The following is a 23690-nucleotide window of genomic DNA, read 5'->3' on the forward strand; positions in this document are numbered from 1 at the left end:
GGCAATTCAAATTTTCTCCAGTTGGTGAAAGTAGAAGAAGCCATGTCTGGAATACCCATAACCCTCTCTGCTAAGTAATCTGAAAAAGAAAAGTTAGCACAGGTGGTGAACATATTTCAGATGGAAGGCTTTAGGCTGTGCTTTGTAGTTGCAGAATAGAAGACTTTGAAAAACTGCACATGTACTTTTAATACGCTCTATATTACATTTTTGAGAGAATGAAGATGAATTTCAGAGATGATAACATTTAATCTTTCCTCTGGTTTTGCTGTGCTATCTCTATAAGGTGATGTAATATTAGAATGTGTGATTTATTTATTGTAAAGGGCTAAAAATAATAAGAGAGCCAGTTCAGGCAGCAGAAAAAAAAGATACCCTTGCAAAGCAGGCATCCCAGTGCAAGTCTGTTTTTTTATCCCGCAGTTCAAGCTTTAATAAAGCTTGTACAGCATTCTTAAATATATAAAAAAGCAGAGGCTTCTTCTTTCTTCATTTTGGATAGTGTTAAAACATCTGTCCCATACTCTTAAACAAAAAAAAAAAGTACCCGTCAGCTTTTATTGCGATCTGCGTCACTGATAGAGAGATGCAGTATCCTTATTTGTCCTGGTGGTGATTGTCACTGAATAGTGATGGGAAATTAAAAATGGTACAGTTGTCACCATAAAGGAAACAAAAGGGATATTTTTCCATAAGGAACCTTTTCCAGCAACAGGGGATTTCTATTCACATTTGGGAGATGTTGTGTCTCCAGTAGAGAAAGCGAAGGAAAATCTCCCCAATGGGATGCAGAAAAAAAACAGAGAGGGTTTTAACCATTCTATACTATCCCCAAGTAACATACACGTTTCGGCTTTTGATGTGCTCAAAGTATAAACATAAATTCCAATTTTACTTTATTTAATTTGTCACATAGTGCTAAAATATAGATACATATAGATACAGTGTATGCATACAGTGTATATATATATATATATATATATATATATATATAATCTCTCTCTCTCTCTATATCTATATCTATATCTATATATCTATATCTATATCTATATATATTTATTGTGGTAGTGTGGTACCCCACCAGTGTATGTACCCAGCATTTTCAACCAGGTGGGTTGAGGGGCTCCAGGGAGCTTGTAACATTAGGAGGAAACTGAATTTCCTCATTATTTACTAAAATCTGTTTTGGGATCTGGAGTCCGGGGATTTCATAGTGATCTGGGTGGGATGAAATCCCCAGTCCTGGGTCCAGATTTTGGGATTCACCAGCACACTGACTGGTCAGGTGTGTGTTGGACTATTTCTAGACACCTGACCATGGTTCTGGGATCCACCCTCCCGAGGAGTCCAGGATTGCAAGGGAGAAGCCAGAGAGTGCAGGTGTGCACTGTGTAAGCCAGAGACCTAAGTCTGAGGTTGCTGACAAGGAGATCCTCTGTGTGGACTGGTCTTGCTAGCGGGTGCTACACTTGAGTTAAACAACCCCCAATATTACAATATATACATGCATACACACACACACACACACACTCACACGCGCGCGAGAGAAAATCTTTATAATCCATTCTACCTGATTTGAAGGCTAAGACCTGGGCACTATCATGTGGGACATATAATAGTGCAAGTGGGGGCATCATAAGAAATAAATGTTGTCATTGTTGATGATGTTGTTCAGTCATTTAGTCATGTCTGACTGTTTGTGATCTCATGGACCATAGCACACCAAGCTTTTCTGTCTTCCACTGCCTCCCGGAGGCTTAACTTCATGTTCATTGTTTTGATGATGCTATCTATCCATCTTGTTTTCCTCTTCTCCCTTTTCCTTCCATGTTTCCCAGCATAGGGTCTATTCCAATGAGTCCTCTCTTCGCATTAGGTGGCCAAAGTATTTGAGTTTTATCTTTAGGATCTGTCCTTTCAATGAATATTTAGGGTTTATTTCCTTTAAGATTGACGGGTTTCATCTTCTTGTCGTCCAAGGTACTTTCCGGAGTCTTCTCCAACACCATAGTTCAAAAGCTTAAATTCTTCAGCATTCAGCCTTCCTTATGGTCCAACTTTAACAGCCATAGGTTACTACTGGGAATACCATAGCTTTGACTATACAGCACTTTGTTGGAAGGGTGACGTCTGTGCTTTTTATAACGTTGTCTAGGTTTGCCATTGCTTTCCTCCCAGAAAAGAAAAAAGAGAAAAGGCTCGAAATATAATGTAATATAGTTGATATTACTCCAGACAAGCCGTCTACCATAGTTGATCTGTGTGGTGTCCACTGTGCTGCTGGGAAGATCAATACTGATATGCTCTATCTCTCAATGCATGTGGACCATATATTGGGACACATGTTATAGTTGTTGATACTTCTTGGGACTCCTGTGCATTTATACCACATTGCACCCATATTTGCAGTGAATTATTGATTTCACTTATTTATTGTTTTTTACAGTTTCATGTTATTATTTTTATTATTATCAATTTGTATTTCACATACGTACGTGATTGTATATGTGTGTTTTATAGTATTGGTTTCATTACCACTTTTCTAAAACACAGTTTGAGAACATGATCCGATTTCTTTAGCGCTACACTATTTTCTGTTCATCTTTATTAGACTTTGTTTGAATGGTAGCAGCTAATCCTTAAAGTAAAAATTATTTTTGGTTTAACACAGTGTTTTCCCCCTTTTCCCCTTATTCAAAATATAGACTTCAGAAATTGGCTAGCACCAGGACAGTACATGAACACTTAAATAGGCAGCCGATGGCAAGACAGGTTACATAGTTGAAGTCCATCTGGTTCAACCATAAAAAAAAAATAGAGAATATATATATATATATATATATATATATATATATATATATATATATATATATATATATATATATATATATATATATATATAAAATATCATACAATCCCACAGTGGAACCAGAAGAAGGCAACCCCCCCCCCCAGAAAAGCAGGATCCAATTTGCTGTAAATGTTAGTACCCAGTTACAGTGGGGATCGAAAGTTTGGGAACCACAGGTAAAAATGTGTATTAATGTGCATAATGAAGCCAAGGAAAGATGAAAAAATCTCCAAATGGCATCAAATTACAGAGTAGACATTCTTATAATATGTCCAAAAAAGTTAGATTTTATTTCCATCATTTACACTTTCAAAATTACAGAAAACAAAAAAATGGCATCTGCAAAAGTTTGGGCACCTTGCAGAATTTATAGCATGCACTGCCCCCTTTGCAAAGCTGAGACCTGCCAGTGTCATGGATTGTTCTCAATCATTGTCTGGGAAGACCAGGTAATGTCAATCTCAAAGGTTTTAAATGGCCAGACTCATCTGATCTTGCCCCAACAATCAGCACCATGTGTTCTTCTAAGCAGTTGTCTAGAAAACTGAAACTGAAAATAGTTGACGCTCACAAAGCTGGAGAAGGCTATAAGAAGATAGAAAAGCGTTTTCAGATTTCAATATCCTCTGTTCGGAATGTAATTAAGAAATGACAGTCATCATGAACAGTGGAAGTGAAAGCAAGATCTGGAAGACCAAGAAAAATATCAGACAGAACAGCTCGCAGGATTGTGAGAAAAGCAATTCAAAACCCACGTTTGACTGCACGATCCCTTCAGAAAGATCTGGCAGACACTGGAGTTGTGGTACACTATTCCACTATAAAGAGATACTTGTACAAATATGGTCTTCATGGAAGAGTCATCAGAAGAAAACCTCTTCTACGTCCTCACCACAAAAATCAGCGTTTGAACTTTGCAAATTAACATATAGACAAGCCTGAGGCATTTTGGAAACAAGTTCTGTGGACCGATGAGGTTAAAATAGAACTTTTTGGCCGCAATGAGCAAAGGTACGTTTGGAGAAGAAAGTGCACAGAATTTAATGAAAAGAACCTCTGTCCAACTGTTAAGCATGGGGGTGGATCAATCATGCTTTGGGGTTGTATTGTAGCCAGTGGCACAGGGAACATTTCACGAGTAGAAGGAAAAATTGATTAAATAAAATTTCAGCAAATTTTGGATGGTAACTTGATGCCATCTGTGAAAAAGTTGAAAGGGATTGTAAAGTGAATTATTAATTTTTTTTTTAAATAACAGACATGTTATACTTACCTCCACTGTGCAGCTCGTTTTGCACAGTGGCCCCGAACCTGCTCTTCTGGGGTCCCTCAGCGGCTGTCTCGGCTTCCTCCTGCAGGTGCTTCTCACGTTCATGAGAGCTCCCTCGCATGGTGAGAAGCATCTGCGGGCACGCTCCCGTGATACAGCCGGCGGCTATAGCTGCTCGGCCCCGCCCCCCGGCACTCCGCCAATGGCTGCGCTGCTTTCCATCCATCCACTCCAGCCAATCAGTGGCCAGGCTGAACGGTGGAAAGGACGTCGGGGGACGAGCGCGGGACTTTCGAGGGGTGAGGTAAGTAAAACGGGGGGCTGGGGGCGCCGGGACTGTCAGATGTTTTTTCACCTTAATGCATAGAATGCATTAAGGTGAAAAAACATTTACCTTTACAACCCCTTGAAGTTAAAGAGAGGATGGCTTCTACAAATAGATAATGATCCTAAACACACCTCAAAATGCACGGGGGATTACATCAAGAGGCGTAAACTGAAGGTTTTGCCATGGCCTTCACAATCTCCTGACCTCAACATTATTGAAAATCTATGGATAGACCTTAAAAGAGCAGTGCGTGACAGACAGCCCAGAAATCTCAAAGAACTGGAACACTTTTGTGAGGAAGAATGGGCAAAGATACCTCAAACAAGAATTGAAAGACTCTTGGCTGGCTACAAAAAGCGTTTACAAGCTGTGATACTTGCCAAAGGGGGCAGTACAAGATATTAACTCTGCAGGGTGCCCAAACTTTTGCAGATGCCATTTTTTTGTTTTCTGTAATTTTGAAAGTGTAAATGATGGAAATAAAATCTAACTTTTTTGACATATTATAAGCATTTCTAATCTGTAATTTGATGCCATTTGGAGATTTTTCCATCTTTCCTTGGCTTCGTTATGCACATTAATACACATTTTTACCTGGAGTGCCCAAACTTTCGATCCCCACTGTATATTATGTACATTTAGGAATGAATCCAGGCCTTTCTTAAAGCAATCTACTGAGCTGGCCAGAACTACCTCTGGAGGGAGCCATTGTTCCAGGGAGTAAGGGGTATCTAAGTCCTTCTCCCAGGCATTCATATGAGTTGTTTTCAAGGGTAAATCCTTATTTTTCAGTATATTATAGATCAACGATATACTTTTAATCTTGGTGGTAGGGTTTGTGTAGTATTGGAGTACTCTCCATGGCATCTCAATATTTGTTTTCAAGTTGGAGCGTAGTAGATGTGTAATTCTATGGTATGTGTAATATTCTGAGTTAGCTAGGTTGTATTCTGTTTGTAAGAACCTAAAGCTTTTTGGAGTTGGACCTATCATCATATCTTCATTTTTTTCTATCCCTTTTCCCACCCAGCTTGAGATGTTTAAGTCAGGTATGATGTGTGTCAAGCTGTAGGTAGGTATTGATAGCGTGGAGGTAATGGAGTCCTGAGATGGAGTGTTTAATAAAGCTCTCCAGGCATAAATTGATGGTGGGAGAAAGCGATGCGTATCTAGGGGTGTATTGTTGGCTAGTAAGAAGAAAGTGATAAAGATCTCCACCTTTAAGTTGTATATTTTCCAATTCTTTCCATCTGGTATTGGGGCTTTGGGGGAACCATGTTTTAATCCAAAACTAGGAGCAGAGAAGGCGTTCCCTTCAGATTTACGTAGTAGATTATATTAATTAGGCACCTAGTGGCGTCAGTGGTTTGGCGTTCTTTTGTAAATCCCGGATTTAACCATATGTATTAGCTGTGCAAGTATGTTTATCAGTCGCAGTGTGATCAGTTTGGTATATAGTTTCAGGTTGTTATTAAGTAGTAATATCGGCCTGAAATTCTGTGGAAGAGATGGCTCATTCCCTGGTTTGGGCAGGGTCATTACAAGTGCTTTCAACATTTCTGATGGAAAGGAGGAAGAGGCAGCTGCAGCATTGAAAATATTGGTTAGGTGGGGTGTGAGGATGTACTTGAATGTTTTGTAGTATTCTCCTATGTATCCACCAGGACCTGGGGACTTGTTTAGTGGTAGCATATCTATAGCATGAGACACCTCCTGGTTTGTGAAGGGAGAATTAAGATGCTGTAGTTGTGTTGGGGTAAATTGGGGAAGAAACACTTTCTTCAGAAAGCCCTGTATAGCCTCAGGGGTTGGTTGAATGGTATGTGGATCATCTGCTAAGTTGTACAGTGGTCCATAATAATGTCTACATTTTTTGTGGGTGTTTTGTGAATGATTGATCAATAGTGTGACAGAACAAGGCTCTTTCACTATGGAGATGGCCAGAAAAAACACAGAGTTTGTATGTCTGCTAACAGCAGGGCTACAGAGCATAGCTTTTGTGTGGCAAAAACTGCTCTGGCAGCTTTCTACGGATCTTATGTTGGTGACAAAGGCCCTGGTGCTGCTCTAGTGGTACAAGGGAGGACTGCATCGCATAGTGAGAATGTGTCTGGGTGCAGACCCACAATCCTAAGTGTAACTCAGCTTCTAAGGGGTTCATTTAGCCTGTCAAAGCTAAAAGTGCAGAGCTGCGTGTGTCAGTAGCGCCACCAGAGCCACCTGGTCAAAATAGTATTTTGCAACCTGCCTTGATTGATGAAGCATCATCCCAATGTCGCATAGCTAAAAGTGTGCTTACACTATATGATGCGTATAGTTACAAAGTTACAAGTTACAAATGTGCTGTTTTGGCTAATGAATCCCAGGTTCCTGTGGGGTCTTCCAGAGCAGGTGATACAGTGCTGTAGAGCACTCATGATTAGGGATGAGCTTCGAGTTCGAGTTGAACTCATGTTTGACTCGAACATTGCCTGTTCGCCTGTTCAGCGAACAGTGACCAATTTGGGCTGTTCGCAGCAAATTCGAAAAGCCGGAACACCCTATACAAGTCTATGGGAGAAATCTAAAGTGCTATTTTTAAAGGGTGATATGCAGGTTACTGTCCTAAAAAGTGTTTGGGGACCTGGGTCCTGCCCCAGGGGACATGGATCAATGCAAAAAAAAAGTTTTAAAAACAGCCGTTTTTTCAGGAGCAGTGATTTTAATAATGATTAAAGTGAAACAATAAAAGTGTAATATTCCTTTAAATTTCGTAGCTGGGGGTATCTATAGTATGCCTGTGAAGGGGCGCATGTTTCTGGTGCTTAGAACTGTCCCTGCACAAAGTGTCATTTGTGCAGGAAAAAAAGTATTTTAAAATCACTTGCGGCTATATTGTCGGGTCCCGTAATACAGAGAACACTCAATGAGTGTTCTCTGTATTAGCCGACAATTCATTCATTCATTGATAAAAAAAAAAAAAAAAAAAAAGCATGGGGGTTCCCCTAAATTCAATTACCAGGCCCTTCAGGTCTGACATGGATATTAAGGGGAACCCCGCATCAAATTAAAAAAAAAAATTGACGTGGGGGTCCCCCTAAAAATCCATATCAGACCCTTTATCCGAACACGCAACCTGTCAGGCCGCAGGAAAAGAGGGGGGGACGAGAGAGCGGCTCCCCCTCCCTCCTGAACCGTACCAGGCCACATACCCTCAATATTGGGAGGATGCTTTGGGGGTCTGTGACCCCTCAAAGCACCTTGTCCCCATGTTGATGAGGACAAGGGCCTCATCCTCACAACCCTTCAAACGGGGGGGGCGGGATCTGGGGGTCCCCTTGTTAAAGGGGGCTTCCAGATTCTGTTAAGCCCCCCGCCCGCAGACCCTCACAACCATCGGCCAGGGTTGTGAGGATGAGGCCCTTGTCCTCATCAACATGGGGACAAGGTGCTTTGAGGGGTCACAGACCCAATGTTGAGGGTATGTGGCCTGGTACGGTTCAGAAGGGAGGGGGCCGCTCTCTCGTCCCCCCCCCCTCTTTTCCTGCGGCCTGCCAGGTTGCGTGCTCGGATAAAGGGTCTGATATGGATTTTTAGGGGGACCCCCACGTTATTTTTTTTTTAAATTTGATGCGGGGTTCCCCTTAATATCCATATCAGACCTGAAGGGTCTGGTATGGATATTTAGGGGGATCCCCACGTCAATTTTTTTTTTCAATTTGACATGGGGTTCCCCTTAATATCCATGTCAGACCTGAAGGGCCTGGTAATTGAATTTAGGGGAACCCCCATGCTTTTTTTTTTTTTTTTTTATCAATGAATGAATGAATTGTCGGCTAATACAGAGAACACTCATTGAGTGTTCTCTGTATTACGGGACCCGACAATATAGCCGCAAGTGATTTTAAAAGACTTTTTTTCCTGCACAAATGACACTTTGTGCAGGGACAGTTCTAAGCACCAGAAACATGCGCCCCTTCACAGGCATACTATAGATACCCCCCAGCTACGAAATTTAAAGGAATATTACACTTTTATTGTTTCACTTTAATCATTATTAAAATCACTGCTCCTGAAAAAACTGCCGTTTTTTAAAACTTTTTTTTGCATTGATCCATGTCCCCTGGGGCAGGACCCAGGTCCCCAAAACACTTTTTAGGACAGTAACTTGCATATTACCCTTTAAAATGAGCACTTTAGATTGTGAACGTTCGAGTCCCATAGACTTTAATAGGGTTCTAAAGTTCACACGAAGTTTAGGTCTGTTCGCAGGTTCTGGTGCGAACCGAACAGGGGGGTGTTCGGCTCATCCCTACTCATGATAGAACCACAACAGACTGGGATGGTTGATGGGAGACGCACTCACAATACTAAACAATGTAACCACGCATTACAAGACTATGGTGGGTAATAACAGGGTGGACATAACACCTGCTATGTCCAATGGTGGATCGCTGAATGTAGTTATGGGTGCATTAGTCCCTGCAAAGTTTGATCCCCTCCAGTCTGAAGGAACAGTTCAGGGTACTGGCATGGTGGATGTCTTATCCACAACCTTCCAGGCTGCAGTGGATGAGTTCTCCCATGTCTTCAAAAGGGGTATAATGAATGAATGAATGAATGAAATACTTGTATAGCGCACAATGCGAACTGAATCGCCTCTAGGCGCTTCCTAAAAAGGGTCATGCATTTAGATGTGGAATGTACTGAGATGTCTAATTCATTGTTGGAAATGCTGAAACTGGTAAAGATGCATTGGCTGTATACTTGGGTGTCTCCACCACAGTCGGACCAAGTGGTACTGCATAGTACCAATGGGTGGAGCCAGGTGTGCTGAATAACCTTGATTAACAAAGGAATTGATGGTACCAATGCTTATTAAGAGTTTGGCATAAGATCTTCCGATTCCCTTTGAGAGTGCTTCCAGTTACTGATTGGTATGGAAGGCACTCAGGAGAACTGTTGGAAACATCAAAGGTCTCTCTGCCTGATGCGGTGACTAGGAACACTCCTGCTGGTGCAGTCCGAGGTGTGGCTGAGCAGTGGTCAGGGTGATTTTTTTAGTACACCTGCTCATGGCATGTTGGACAACAGGTGAGTTGGAGTGGTGCAATGGTTCCGTGTGGTAAAGTCGCTCGCCTGTGTGGTTCCTCCTCAATTCTGGTCCTAAAAAATACAGAGAAAGAAAGCAATGATGTTATTGAAGTTGTGACCACAGAATTCAGGATCTGTTAATGATTGGTACTGTTAACATTGATTTAGTTGTCATGGGTAACCAGAGAAAGGATTTTGAACCTGAAAGACCTATGGTGAAGGGTAAAACTGGTACTAGTGAGGGAAAAAGGGGCTTCTTATCAGGGGCACTAGAAGAAGTAAGTTCCCTACAACCTCAAAAAAATGAGTTGAAAGGAAGGATCAGAAAATAGAGTTCACCCAGAAAAAGTGATTAAGCCCAGGGACCTGAAAAGAAGATGAGAAGGTAGAGTTTGAGTCTTGGGCAGGATTGAATCTCCAAACTCAGTGTCTACGTGTTGTGCACAACCAGCAGAGTCTGCACCCAGGTGCATACAGCCCTTACAACGATGAGCTGGTGATAACAGTAGGTGGTAGGTTTGGGAGCTGTTTAAAGACAGAATCTTGTCAGGGGAGCTGGGAGTACCTGGTGGAGACTGAAGCCCATGTGAAGGGGATTCTGTGCGCAAGCACTGCTGTGGATGAGTAAGTGTATTCCAACATGTTTCGCCCGTGAGGCTTTTTCAGGGGAAAATAGATGAGAGGTAGCTTGGATAGTAAAACATTTTTTTTCTGCCAGTAAATACTTTATATAGCCCACTTCCTGTTTCTTGTCTGGTAAAAAGCCTAGGCTTATGACATCATGCACAGCTCTCTCACAGTTTGCCTGGAAGGGAGGGGGGATGAGTCATAAGAGGGCCAATGAGAGCTGCATGTGTGTGTCTGTTTAAATCCAGGAAGTAAACAGGCAGCAGCTTAAGTTGCCCACAGTTAAAATGGATGCAGTCAGACTTAGTGGAGGGAGATTTATGCAGCATATTTGGCAAGTACATAATTACAAATTACGTGAGCAGACTGCAGTTCCTCTTTAAAACCAGGTTATACTATGCCCTGATTGGACAAAGCATTTCCTTATTTACTTCCCAATTCTATGTTATAATTATTTCCATTCAAACCTTTCAAAAATCTTACCAAACTATTCTTTTCATCTTCAACTAAAACATATCATTCATATAACACTTCAAATCAAATCTGTCATTTTCTACCAAATGCATAATCCTTCTCTCACATATTCATACAGTGGAACCTTGGATTATGAGCATAATCCGCTCCAGGAGAATGCTTGTAAGCCAACGCACTTTCCCCATAGAAGTCAATGTAAACGAATTTGTTCCGCATTGACTTTTTATTGCATGCAATACCGCATGTTGCCAGCGGTGGGGTGGGCGCTGGAGAGCCTCAGAAAAACTCAAAGACAGCTCAGCTGAATTCGGAAAGGCTCGGAAACACTCAGGAATGGAATGTTTCCAAAGGGCTCCGAACCGTTCCGAGTGTCACCGGCGCCCCCGCACCTCTGGCCAAATGCAGTACCGTACACCACATTAGCTTGAATTCTGCTCAGAATTTTTTTTAAAAGTGTCTATTCTTTCAAAACACTCGTTAACCGCGTTACTCGTTAACCAAGTTTCTACTGTATAAAGATTAGCAAGACTGGGAGTAATTTTTGCTCACATAGCTGCTTCTTTCCTTTGGAGGTAACAAACATTGCAAAATGGTAAATGATTATTAGGATATTATACCAATGAAATAGGTAATGCTTGGAATAGGATTTTTAAAAATAAATAAATAAATCCTTCCACCTTTTAGCACATTATAAAGTCCATCAAGTCGGGTGGTGATGTTATGAAGTTTTGAGTTATGAATTTTTGGAGTGATTTATATAGAAAGTGCTGTGTATAGCACCATTTCATGGGAGTGCTCTGTGGGGATTTTTCATTCCTTATAGTATAAGAACGGAAAATTTATATCAAATACCATAATTTTCCTTTCCTGATAGACTCCATGGCAGCATACGTGTGGGTTAGCCCTGCTTCCATAACTACCCAATAGGACCCCTCTCCCATAAATCTTTGCTCTAGGCTGCTATCCATGTTCCGTAACTAGCCTACTCCAGACATTTGGGAGGGAACTCCTGCTGCCATGGAGTCTATCAGGAAAGGAATATTAGGGTAAGTATTTAATATACATTTTCCTTTTTCCTAACAGACTCCATGGCAGCATAAGTGTGGGAATTAACTCGCCATACACACTCGGGCGAACAAAATGTTGAGCAAAGAAACCAAATTTTATTTAAGATTGTCAACCGACAATACTTGTAAACCAAAATGAATGGATGACAAAGCAGCTGGTTCAACACAATAGTGAGAAACATGTGTTGATAGAAGACCAAGAGGTCACTCTACAAATGATTTCAGATGAGACATGCGGAGAAGCTGCCCCAGAGGTCGAGATACTCCGGGTCGAATTAGCCATCACTGCCTCAGGAGTAGCCAAGCCCTTTCCTTTGTATGCCCTTTGAATGGTCTGCACAATCCAGGAGGAAATTGATCTGACCGAAGCTCGCATTCCTTTGTTTTCACCATGGAGAAGGACGAAGAGAAACTCTATTTGTTTGAAGAGAAGCCGTCATGGAGAAAACTCAGTATGTCTTGGACTGCTGGAGAGTTACAAGGATTTGGAAGACATATGATCTATGAATCTGGGCCATATGCGATCATATACCTTATTTGTATTTTTCCTTCTGCCACTGAGAAGGGTCGTGTGAAAAAATATGTGTAGCGCTCAAACATGTAACCCCATGGATAGGAACATGACAACAAATGTGAAAATATATTTTATTCCATTGTATTCTGGATTAATTTTATCCTGTATCTTGCAAACCGTTGTGAGTTTTTTAAGCCCAATAAATGGTTATTGGTTGACCTGCACCATATGGAGCTTTTTCCTCTTTTTCCATTTCATCCTTCGTCTTGCCATTTTTGATCCCTGCCTGTATATTCCTACGTGGATTCATCCGGGACATCCTTGGCTGCTGCTTAATGGTTCTATGCGGACTTTCATGGTCCTGGGATTAGGAGCTGGGAGCTGCCCATCAACGCACCCTAGGTGACACCAACAAGAGAATTACAAGCTTTTCTAACCCATTACCATATGGTACGTGTGTCCCTCGAGTACCCTATCGTGTGTACACCATTGTCAGATTTTGATTAACATATCCATAATATAGTCCGAATTACACTCCAGTCAAGTCCTTCTGGAAAGGAGGCTTCAAAGAACATTTTCACGTCTTTATTTATGAACTCTTACACTTTTTTGAGTCCTATAGCATTCACTGTGTTTTTACTTTGTTGTTTCAACATTTTGTGTGGACTTAATTGAACATTATATTGTTTGTGCAAGTCCCCATATTCACTTATTTTCACTTTTGTTGTCATGTTCCTATCCATGGGGTTACATGTTTGAGCACTACACTGAGTGTTAGCTGCTTTTTTCACTTTATTTAAGGTTTAGCTCAGTATTTTCCCCTTTTGCACACTGAGAAGGGTCTGAATAGCTTCCTCGGGACAACCTAGAGCAGGCTTTCTCAACCTTTTAAGCCTAGAGGAACCCCAAAAATAATTTTCATGTCTCGAGGATCCCTTACTAAAACCAACAATCAGGCTCAATAGGAACAATGCTCCTTATATTAGGGGTCAATAGGAAGAATGTCTCCCTTAAAGTGATGTTTAGAATGCCACCCTTAAAGACCGCTAAAAAGATATTTAGTGTCACGCTGCTGGCTATGCTAAGTGGTGCTGAACCTTGAACTCAGTAGCTCACAGCTCAAGGAACCCCTAGCAACCTCAGAAGGAACCCCAGGGTTCCAAGGAACCCTGGTTGAGAATGGCTGACCTAGAGCTTTGAGCCTTCCCCTCTCAAGAACCACACCCTGAGGTGTAGGCAGGATGGACACGGGTGTAACGTCGTGCCTTGAGACAGTAGATCTGGCCTGAGAGGCAGGGGAGCTGGGTCTTGATAGCTGAGGAGTGATAACAGAGGTGTCAGGGCTGGCTTAGCCCTTCCTTCTCTGGGCTGGCTGCTTGGCTATTTGCCAGCTCTCATCTCTCGCCACAGTTACCCAGCTGTTCCTGATCCGGCTCGTCTGACCTGCCTACTTAAAGCTGTCCAGCTCACTTCATCTCTGCCTTCGCCTTGGTCACATCACAAGAAACCATCTCCTGCATTCCTGTTGAAAGACTGACTTGCTGACATCCCTTCTGGCTCCTTATCCTGCTGGCTGTTCCTTTACTTGGATCCCTGACTTCTGGCCTGGCTGATTACCTGATTTGGCTACTGAACTCTGGCCTGGCTGACTACTCGATCCAGTTACTGGACTCTGGCTATGCTTTGACTACTCTATTTACTCTTTTATTTTTTTATTAATAAACAAGTGTGATTTAATTGTACTTCTGTCTCAGTCTGGTTCATGGTTCCTGACGAGAGGGAACCAAGGCCTGTTGGGCCAGAAAGGAATAACTGCAATGATCTCCATCATCTCTGTTCTGAAAAATTGAATCACCGGTACCGGAGGGAAGGCATAGGCCTTCAGAAATCACTGATCTGAGAGAGCCCATATGCCTCAGGGTCTCTGAAACTTGAATAATATTTTTTATAATTGCATGGGGAAGCAAATAGATCAACCTCTGGAGACACTCCCAGGGTCAGAAGCCATTCGAACACCCCTCTGTGGAGAGACCACTCGTTGTTGTCCATTGGAACATGAGAAAGGAAGTCCGCTTGTACATTCTGAATCCCTGGAATGTAAACCGCAGAGATGTTGGACAAGTTCTTCTGAGCCCAGCTCATTATTGGCGCCACTTCCTGTATCAGGGACCAGCTGTGAGTTCCACCTTGCTTCTTTATGTAAGCCACCGCGGTTGTATTGTCCAACCTTAACATTACTCATGAATTCATTATTAGATGGCAAAATGACAGGAGTGCCTGAAAGGCTGCCCTCATCTCCAGAATGTTGGGGACAATCCCTCGAGAAGGGGAACTCCAGCTGCCTTGAGCCACCTCTGGAAGGCAGTGAGAGCGCCATCCCTGATTGCTGGCATCCAATGTTATCGTGACCCAAGAGAATGGAATGATTGAATGGCACTTGCACAGATTTTTCCCTAGAATCCACCAAAGGAGGCACGTTCTCATGGTTTGAGTAAGGAGTATGCGCTGGGTTTGGCCGGAAGAATCCCTTTGTTGAAGAAACCCTTTTTTCAAGGGCCGTGTATGCCATTGGGCCCACTTCACCATAGGAATGGTGGCTGTCATTGTGCCAATTACTTTCAGGCATTGGAGAGCGGAGAGGTGAGATGACATGAGGGCTGCATGTATTCTGTCGCAAATCACTGCAATCTTCTCTTCTGGAAGGGAGATAGTGCCGTCTACTGTGTTGAAATGAGCCCCTAGAAACACAAGGGATTGTGTTGGCTCTAGATGGCTCTTCTTTAGATTCAGGAGCCACCCAAATTCTTGCAGGGTGGAAATGACTAAGCTCCTGTGCTCCAAAAATTGGTCTTTGTTCTGAGCTAGGAGAAGTAGATAGTCTAGATAGTGGTGGAGACTAACCCCTTTGTCATGAAGAAGAGCCACAACAGATAATGGGATCCTGAAAAAGACCCAAGGTGACATCGTTAGACCAAAAGGTAGACACGTGAATTGTAGATAATGATCGTCTACCGCAAAGCGGAGGAATTGTTGAAAGTCCTTTGCCACTGGCAAGTGGAAGTAGGCATCTTTTAGATCGAAACCGACCAGTCTCCCGGATGTACTGACTGTTGAATTGTAAGTAAGCATTCCATTTTGAATTTTTCCTTCCGTATAAAGGAATTGAGATGGGTTAAATCTATGACTGGTCTCCATGTACCATTTTTCTTTTGAATAATGAACAGAGGAGAATACATGCCTTTGCTTTGTTTGTCTTCTGGAACAGGGACGGCTGCGCCTTGATCCAATAAACAATTCACGTAGGTTAACAGGTCTTGCTTTTTCTCTTCTGAACCTGGAAGAGTTGTAGGAACAAATTGGAGTCTTGGGGCATTGTTGAAGACCCACGTGTGACCGAAGGAGACCGTCTTGACGGTCCAGTAATCATGGATTGTGGCCACCCAGACATGCCTGAAGCGGAGCAGACGAGCCGCCACCTGGCCTGCCTGAGCGGGCCCAATCTCAGAAGGCCTTAGTGGAGTCCTGGTTACCAGAAGAACCACTTTTTGTGTTTTTTTTTTTTTAAAGAGGACTGCCTAGATTTCCAGGACCTTGGGAACTCCCGACCAGGTCTGTAACTACACACTTCCCTAGTGCAATCATAATTTTGTCTTCTTGGGAATGAGCGTTTTCTGATTATGTAGGCGTCGATCTTGAGGCAGGAAACCAGACTTATCCGCTATGGCCCGGGTTATGGCACTATCAAGTTTGTTGCTGAAGAGGGAAGTTCCTTCAAAAGGACTTCGACACCAAGCTTGTTTAGAAGCTGGATCCGCCAACCATGGACGGAGCCATAAGGCCTGACGTGCGGAAACAGCTGCCAACATAGCCCGGGACATCACGCGGGTGACATCAATAGAAGCCTCCCCAAGAAAGGCAGAAGCCAATCTGATCTCCTGGATAGGAGAATCTTTAGCTGTTTCACTGGAGATACCTCTTAGGAACTCATCAACATTGTCAGACTAAGATTCCATGGCCTTGGATACTGCAGATATCGCAAGTACTGGCTTGCATGATATTCCTGCTGTCAGATAAATCCTTTTTAAATCCAAATCTATCAATCTTTCCAAGGGGTCTTTAAAGAGGAAGTAAACCCTGATGGGTTTACTTCCTCTTTGATTCCCTGCAAAGGTAAAGCATAATGGACTACTATGCATCGCATAGTAGTCCATTATGTGTCACTTACCTGACACAGAAGCCAGCAAAGTCACCGCTGTCCCCCTGTAGTTCCGAGCGTCCATCTTCTTGGTGGGTCTCGCTGCTCCGGTGCTGTGATTCGCCGGAGCAGCGATGAAGTCACTAGGAGCGGAGTGGCGACTTGGCTGGGAAAATTCCCATGTCTCCTGTACTACATCTTCTACCACTGGAGTGCATAGTTGGTCTAATGGGGAATCACGGGGTTGTTGAGGTTCTCTTTCTTGTAGAGATTCCTTCACAACCCGCCTCACCATAGATTCTAGACGTTGGTCTGCACCATCCCTCTCATCTGCGGCTTTAGAAAATCAGTGATCACAGAGAGATTTGTCTGCCGGAACAGGCATCCTACACCTCCAACACGATTTTTCTGGTCTCTTGCTAGAGCGAGTCGGGGGGGGGGGGGGTGAGGAAAATCTTTACTGCACTGTTCTGATCTCGAAGAAGACCTACAATGGCTAGACTTGGAAGAAGATTGCCGGTGGTGTGATTTTGATGATCCACTTCCATTTCTATGGGAACTACGCTGTGGATCAGACCTAGAAGGGCTGGGAGAACAGAAAACAGAAAAGATAGAGACAGAAATCAGTTGATGTCCTAAAATCCTACTTGCTTAGCTTGCACAGGCAGAAAAGCATAACTGCAAACATACCTGTTACAAGCGGGCTGGCCACTAGGGGGCAGTGAGGAATCCACAATAGGAAACTGCAGAGACAGATTGACAGATTGAGCTGGCTGACAAAGACCTCATACCCCAGACAATAGAGCTTTTCTTACCTTGAACCGTCAAGTTAGTTGCCCCGGGAAATCGCCGTAGCACCCACGATCATTCCCGGGGCTCTGTAAACTTCCAAAGCTTTCTAAAAGTGACGCCCATGATGTCATTGAATGTGAGACACTGGCACGCATGCATGAACCAAGACTCATCTTCGTATCGGGTCTGCACATGCGCAGCCCGGTAACCGGAAGCAATATAGAGAGCGGCTGCTGGAACGCAGGCAGTGCCAAATAGGAAACCAGTGATGCAGTGAAGAAATGAGAAAAAAGGTATAAACAACACACAAACACTGCTGCTATCTATATATAAAAAAAAATTACCACTCCACCTACGATCACCTGAGCCGAGGAAGCTGCCACAGACACCAGACTTTGTAGCAGACAGGGCTCAAGTCCTGCGGGAACGCATGGGAACAGAGTTGCTGTACTTTTTCCACAACAGGAACTCAGTTCCCGTTAGCAGCCACGTCCTGCAAGACTTTGAAGTATGCGAACTGTGTGGCAGATGCTACACCAGCAGCTGCTGACACAGCTCACAATAGTAAGTGCCGCACACCAGGGATGGAATGACCATTCAGGCATTGCCAGTAGGGGGACCCATGACAGCTTCCTCTTCAATCTACCTGTCAATCACAGCTAGCTGATGGGTAGATCAGGTTCCTGCTGCTAAGAGATTGTATTTAGTCAGACCTCTCGTGATGAGCTCCTCCTCGCCGACCCCTCCTGATTTTCTGTCTCCTCATCCACCCCCCCCCCCCCCCCCCCAAGGAGGAGCACAGCTATTCTGCTCACAGGACATGCAGGGAGAGAGGTGAGCTGAGGGAGGAACATCAGTTTGGGATGGTAATAATGGAAAGTTTAATGCCAGGAGGGAAGTTTATGTGGAAATATGTGAAGGGTTGGAATAGCAGCGAGTGCGTGTTGGAGCCCTGCAGAGTTTGCAGCCCCCAAGCTAACCTACATCTCCTAAGCAGGAACACATCACTATCTCCCCAAGCATTCTGTCCAGATAATGTGCAGTTAATTTAGGACCTTTCCGTTTAACCCTGTGTTATCCAAGCTCTGTTCAATGAAAAGTGTAAACTCACCACATAAACATTCTATATACAAAATAGCATTCCCCAATAAAGATCAGAACATGATGTTCACATTTGCATGGAAGCACAATTGAATGAATGCTGATTATTCAGAGAATTACCGTATTTATGTTTATTGAGGATTGTTTTTTTTTATGTACTAACAGTTAAGCTTCATACGCACAATATGAAAATTGGATGAAAAATACCACTTTTGAAGTGTTCGTGCATATAACCCTATCATTTTTTATTTTTTTTGGTGGGGGAGTGGATCTTGGGTGGGAGTTCCCACACTTTTTTCCCCAGGACTTGACCCCTGGTAGCAGATAATGGTCGCCTGGTAGCAACAGGCAAACAGACCGTGCGTACATAGATGAACCACTTTCACTCTTCAGCGCTACTCTGCTGTACACTCCATATCCTGCTTAACAGTCAGGGCCTATCGGAGGAACTTTATTTGGCACTCAGCTGATTTAATCGTAGGGAAGTTATCTTCAGGTAGGAGAACCAACACCTGGTCCTACGGAGGAGGACAAAAAAGTAACATGGATAGCAGCCTAGAGCAAAGATTTATGGGACAAGGATCCTATTGGGTAGTTATGGAGGCGGGGCTAACCCGCATGTATGCTGCCATGGAGTCTGTCAGGAAATGTATTTTACTCTATTAATTTTTTTTTTTTTTTTTTTGAGGCGATAATTTTTTTTTTTTATATGCTTTATTTAAGTAAATAATTCAGGTTTGACAATAAAATGCATATATGACTACAATGTACACAGTATCAGTAAATGGAATACATATCTAAATAATGAACAATATAGTTAAAGTGTCACAAATAATAAATAAACAAAAAAAATAATAAGGTATAAAATCAGTAATACGTTAGAGGATTAAAGCGGTAGTAAACCCGCACCTTTTTTATTTTATTTTTTAAACCTGCAAAGCAAAAGGCATAATGAGCTAGTATGCACCGCATACTAGCTCATTATGAAATACTTACCTTAGAACGAGGCCCCGACATCTGGCCCGATCCACGCCGAGGGAGCTGACATGCTCCCTCGGCATTTCTTCCGCGATATCGCGGCTCCGGCCACTCACAGCGCCGGAGCCGTGATATCGTCACTCCCGCGCATGCGCGCGGGAGATTTCAGTCCGCCCGCTCGGCTGCTGCCGGATTTTGACGGCGAGAAACCCCTTGTGCGCATGCGCCGCTGCAGTCAGCCGCGCATACCGAGGGGAATATCTCCTAAACCGTACAGGTTTAGGAGATATTTTTTTACCTACAGGTAAGCCTTATTATAGGCTTTCCTGTAGGTAAAAGTTAAAAATGTGGGTATACAACCACTTTAAGTTAAGTTATTGAGGCTATCAGGAGGTGGTAAATGAATCAAGAGATGAAGTTGAATACTGCTATAAACAAAATCATTTAGACCTTCTTGTTATAGAGGGCTCTCCATGTGATGAGTTTTGACTTTATGAGGCAAATGTTTGAAGTTACTTTCTTGGGTGATAGTTCTTGTCAGAATCTTTTAAAGATCACTGTGGTTTATTGCTATATCACACATAAACTTTGAGTGGAACCTTTGTATGATTTTTAAGACATTTTGAACTTTTTACATGTATTTTTTGGATGGGAATAGGATTGCGTATTTTTTTACTTTTTGTACCCAATATACAGCATGTATGATTTTATGTTTTGTAATATTTCATTCTAGACCATCAAAACAAATTTATCTCGTGAAAATGACTTCATGAAGGAGAGTGTGATAAACCTTTCCAATCAAATGAAGAAATATGATAACTATTCTGATATTATGATGAGTATCAAGAAGGAAATCTCCAATTTGGGATATCAACTGCTTCAAAAAGATGCACCAGAAAACAAAGTACAGGTAACAATCACTGGCTAACTTTGAGATGACTTGTTGATTTATTAAAGCATTTTGGATCTACTGAATTTATTCTTAGTTATTGTGTAGTTCTTATCTTGTAATGAAAAAAAACTAAATCAAATTGTACACCCTCTAGGGTGTTGGATCGGCTTTTGTTCTAAAAACCGCCATAGTAAAATATCACAGACTGATTCCTGTGGCAAAATCCCTGCTTTGTTTTTCTCATTTTTTTTTTTTTTTAAATACATGGCTTGGAATGTCCAGTCCCCAACTGAAAAGACTATGCTGTTGCTTGTTAGTATGCAATGTGGTTTAGTAGGATGTCTGCTCTTACTGAATGTTTTGTGTTAGCCCAGTGGCTACGTGATATTAAGTCCGACTGACATATGAATAATAAGATTCATTAACAGATGGTCATATTAGAACATTCAGTCAGTAATTCCATAAATACACATAAAGACCACATTCAGTCAGTGTCTATAACTATTAAGAGACCTAAAAATCTTAATCAGCAGAATGGATAGTTTTTTTTTTTTAGTAACAAAACCTGTTACTAAAAAAAAAAAAAAAAATACATAAGCGATGCAATCTCTAGCTGCACAGCAATATATGAACAATTATGCAGATATATTAATAAATCTTTTATAAAGGGACCACGTTGAATTACAGCCCATTATAGCTGCATCAACGTCCCAAAAAAAAGAGTTAATTTTTATATAAATAAAAGTTAAATACTGTATTTAATTGGCATATAACACACGCCTTCAATTTAAGAGGGGAGTTCCAGAAAAAAAAATTAAAATAAGGGTCAGTGCTCTGCAGCCTTACCAGTGCCCATAAATGCAGACTGTTCTATGCCCATCTGCAGCCTCTAACATGCCCATGATTGCAGCCTCTATGGTATACATCTGCAGACTCACCTTTGCAGATGATTGCAGCCACGCCAGTGCTGGAGGGGAGGAGCACAGGTCTTATCAGCAGCTTGTTTGGCAGAATCAGTCAGTAATGGGGGAAAGAAAGCTGCATGGAGACCGTGGGAATTTCTGGTGACAGATTCTTTGACCTTTGTGACATTTGCCCTGTTTAGTTACCACAGTTCAGTTCCTCTTTAACGCTCTATGTCCACCAGGTGATATAGCATACATTCAGGTACATTCCCCTTGCATGACAGAACCACCCAGTTGCAGCACCCCCTGCAGTCTCACAGTCCCGCCCAGCAGTGGTCCAATGTGACAGCGCTGAATACACAGGAGATGGCAGCTCTGTGTAATCCAGCAGGGCTCGTCCCCTCCAAGTAGCAGAGATCGGCGTATAAGCCCTTGTACACATGGTTGGACATTCCGACAACCAAATCCATCAGACTATGTCCGACGGATTTTGTCCGAAACTGTTGCATACACACAGTCGGACAAAGTTGTCAGAAAATCCGATCGTACTTAACGTGATGACGTTATTTCGTTAGGACGGGACTACGTTCAGGCTAGTAGCCAATAGCTTTGGTCTAGGAATTTGATCTGAGCATGCATGGCACTTTGTCCGATCGGAATTCTCTACACATAATCGGACAAAGTCAGATTGGATCATGTTGTCGGAAAATGTTATAGCCCAGCTGGAAAACTTGGTCCGTCGGATGCTCCGACGGAAACAGTCAGATGGAACCCACACACTGTCGGATTATCCGACAACGCAATCCTATCGGACATTGTCCATCAGAATGTCCAACCGTGTGTACAAGGGCTAACATGCACTCAGGATTTCCCTCAATTTTCAGGGGGAAAAAAGTGTGTGTTATACGCCAATAAATATGGTAATTATCAACACCAATATGTTAAAATGGATCAAACAGGATTATAAAATAAGTTTTGAAGAAAAAAATCGAATAAACTCAGACTAAATAAACAATGCATAATAATAATAATAATAATAATAATAACACATATTTCATATTGCATACAAGTTTGTTTGTTTATCTTCCCTATATATACACAGTATGTATGTTTTTATTAAGTAAATTTCAAGGATGCATATTTAGTACAAACTATTTTCCTAAATAAATGGTATTGTACAGTGAAATGTATAGTCTTATTTTATCTTTGCAATCTATTTTATAATAGATTGTATAGATTATAAAAAGATTTCCTTAAGCAGAAGTAAAAAAACATATCAGCTTCTACTCATCACAGAATATAGTCTCAAAACACAAAAATGTATGAACTTTGATGCCCACAATGCTAGGGTTAATTGCTCATTTTGTCTAGGAGCAAGGAGAAACATTTTAGCTTACCTGATCCTCTGCTTCTCCAGCAGATGGCGCTCCCTCACACGCTGGTGGTGGTCTGTCCCCCGGCATCAACATGTCCAATGCAGAGTTAATATCCCTGCTTTGATTTGATGATGTCAGAATCCTGGACCACAATAGCATGGTGTGGGTGCAGCCCCTTTGCAATGGATACTTTATTTAGTTGTCTGGGGTTAGGCTTAATGTTCGCCACACAGGGCCCACCAGTCAGGAGCAGGGGCGGTGCTACCACTAGGCAAACTAGGCAGCAGCCTAGGGCGGCCTGCTGCCTAGGGCGCCCCGGGCACTGGTGTTCCTACTCTCCTCTCTCTGCAGAAAGCAGCCAAGTCTCAGCATCAGCAGGCAGTCGCCGCTCCGTTCGCACATAGTGTCAGTGGCGGAGGAGGACTGTGTCTGTGTCCCGACTCCCGGATGAATGGAAGCAAGCAAACATTCATTGATGGGCGCTGGTGAGGCTGCATTTGATGGGTGCTGGTGAGGCTGTATTGATTGGCATTGGTGAGGCTGCATTTGATGGGCAGTGGTGAGGCTGCATTTGATGGGTGCTGGTGAGGCTGCATTTGATGGGTGCTGGTGAGGCTGCATTTGATGGGTGCTGGTAAGGCTGAATTTGATGGACGCTGGTCAGGCTGCATTTGATGGACGCTGGTCAGGCTGCATTTGATGGACGCTGGTCAGGCTGCATTTGATGGACGCTGGTCAGGCTGCATTTGATGGACACTGGTCAGGCTGTATTTGATAGGCGCTGGTGAGGCTGCATTTGATGGGTGCTGGTGAGGCTGCATTTGATGGGCGTTGGTGAGGCTGCATTTGATGGGTGCTGGTGAGGGCGCTTTGATTGGCGTTGGTGAGGCTGCATTTGATGTACGCTGATGAGGCTGCATTTGATGGGCGCTGGTGAGGCTACATTGATCGGTGTTGGTGAGGCTGCATCGATTTTGGTGAGGCTGCGTTTGATGGGCGCTGGTGAGGCTGCATTTGATATGTGTTGGTGAGGCTGCATTTGATGGGTGCTGGTGAGGCTGCATTTGATATGTGTTGGTGAGGCTGCATTTGATGGGTGCTGGTGAGGCTGCATTTGATGGGTGCTGGTGAGGCTGCATTGATTGGCGTTGGTGAGGCTGCATTTGATGGGTGCTGGTGAGGCTGCATTGATTGGCGTTGGTGAGGCTGCATTTAATGGGTGCTGTTGAGGCTGCATTAATTGGCGT

At 42.9% G+C, this 23690-nt stretch overlaps 1 protein-coding gene across 1 annotated transcript in view; it reads left to right on the forward strand.

Annotated features, from left to right (window-relative positions):
• OLFML2A (olfactomedin like 2A) overlaps positions 1–23690 on the forward strand; it is a 374838-nt gene that overhangs the window by 266311 nt on the left and 84837 nt on the right. The window contains exon 4 of the mRNA XM_077478845.1: positions 20004–20180. Within this exon, the coding sequence (XP_077334971.1) occupies positions 20004–20180 (177 nt within the window). The remainder of the gene's footprint in view (positions 1–20003; positions 20181–23690) is intronic.

Source organism: Lithobates pipiens, unplaced genomic scaffold, assembly GCF_037356315.1.
Source record: "Lithobates pipiens isolate NorthernLeopardFrog02 unplaced genomic scaffold, aLitPip1_a1.2 Scaffold_1, whole genome shotgun sequence".
In the NCBI taxonomy this organism is placed as follows: Eukaryota; Metazoa; Chordata; class Amphibia; order Anura; family Ranidae; genus Lithobates; species Lithobates pipiens.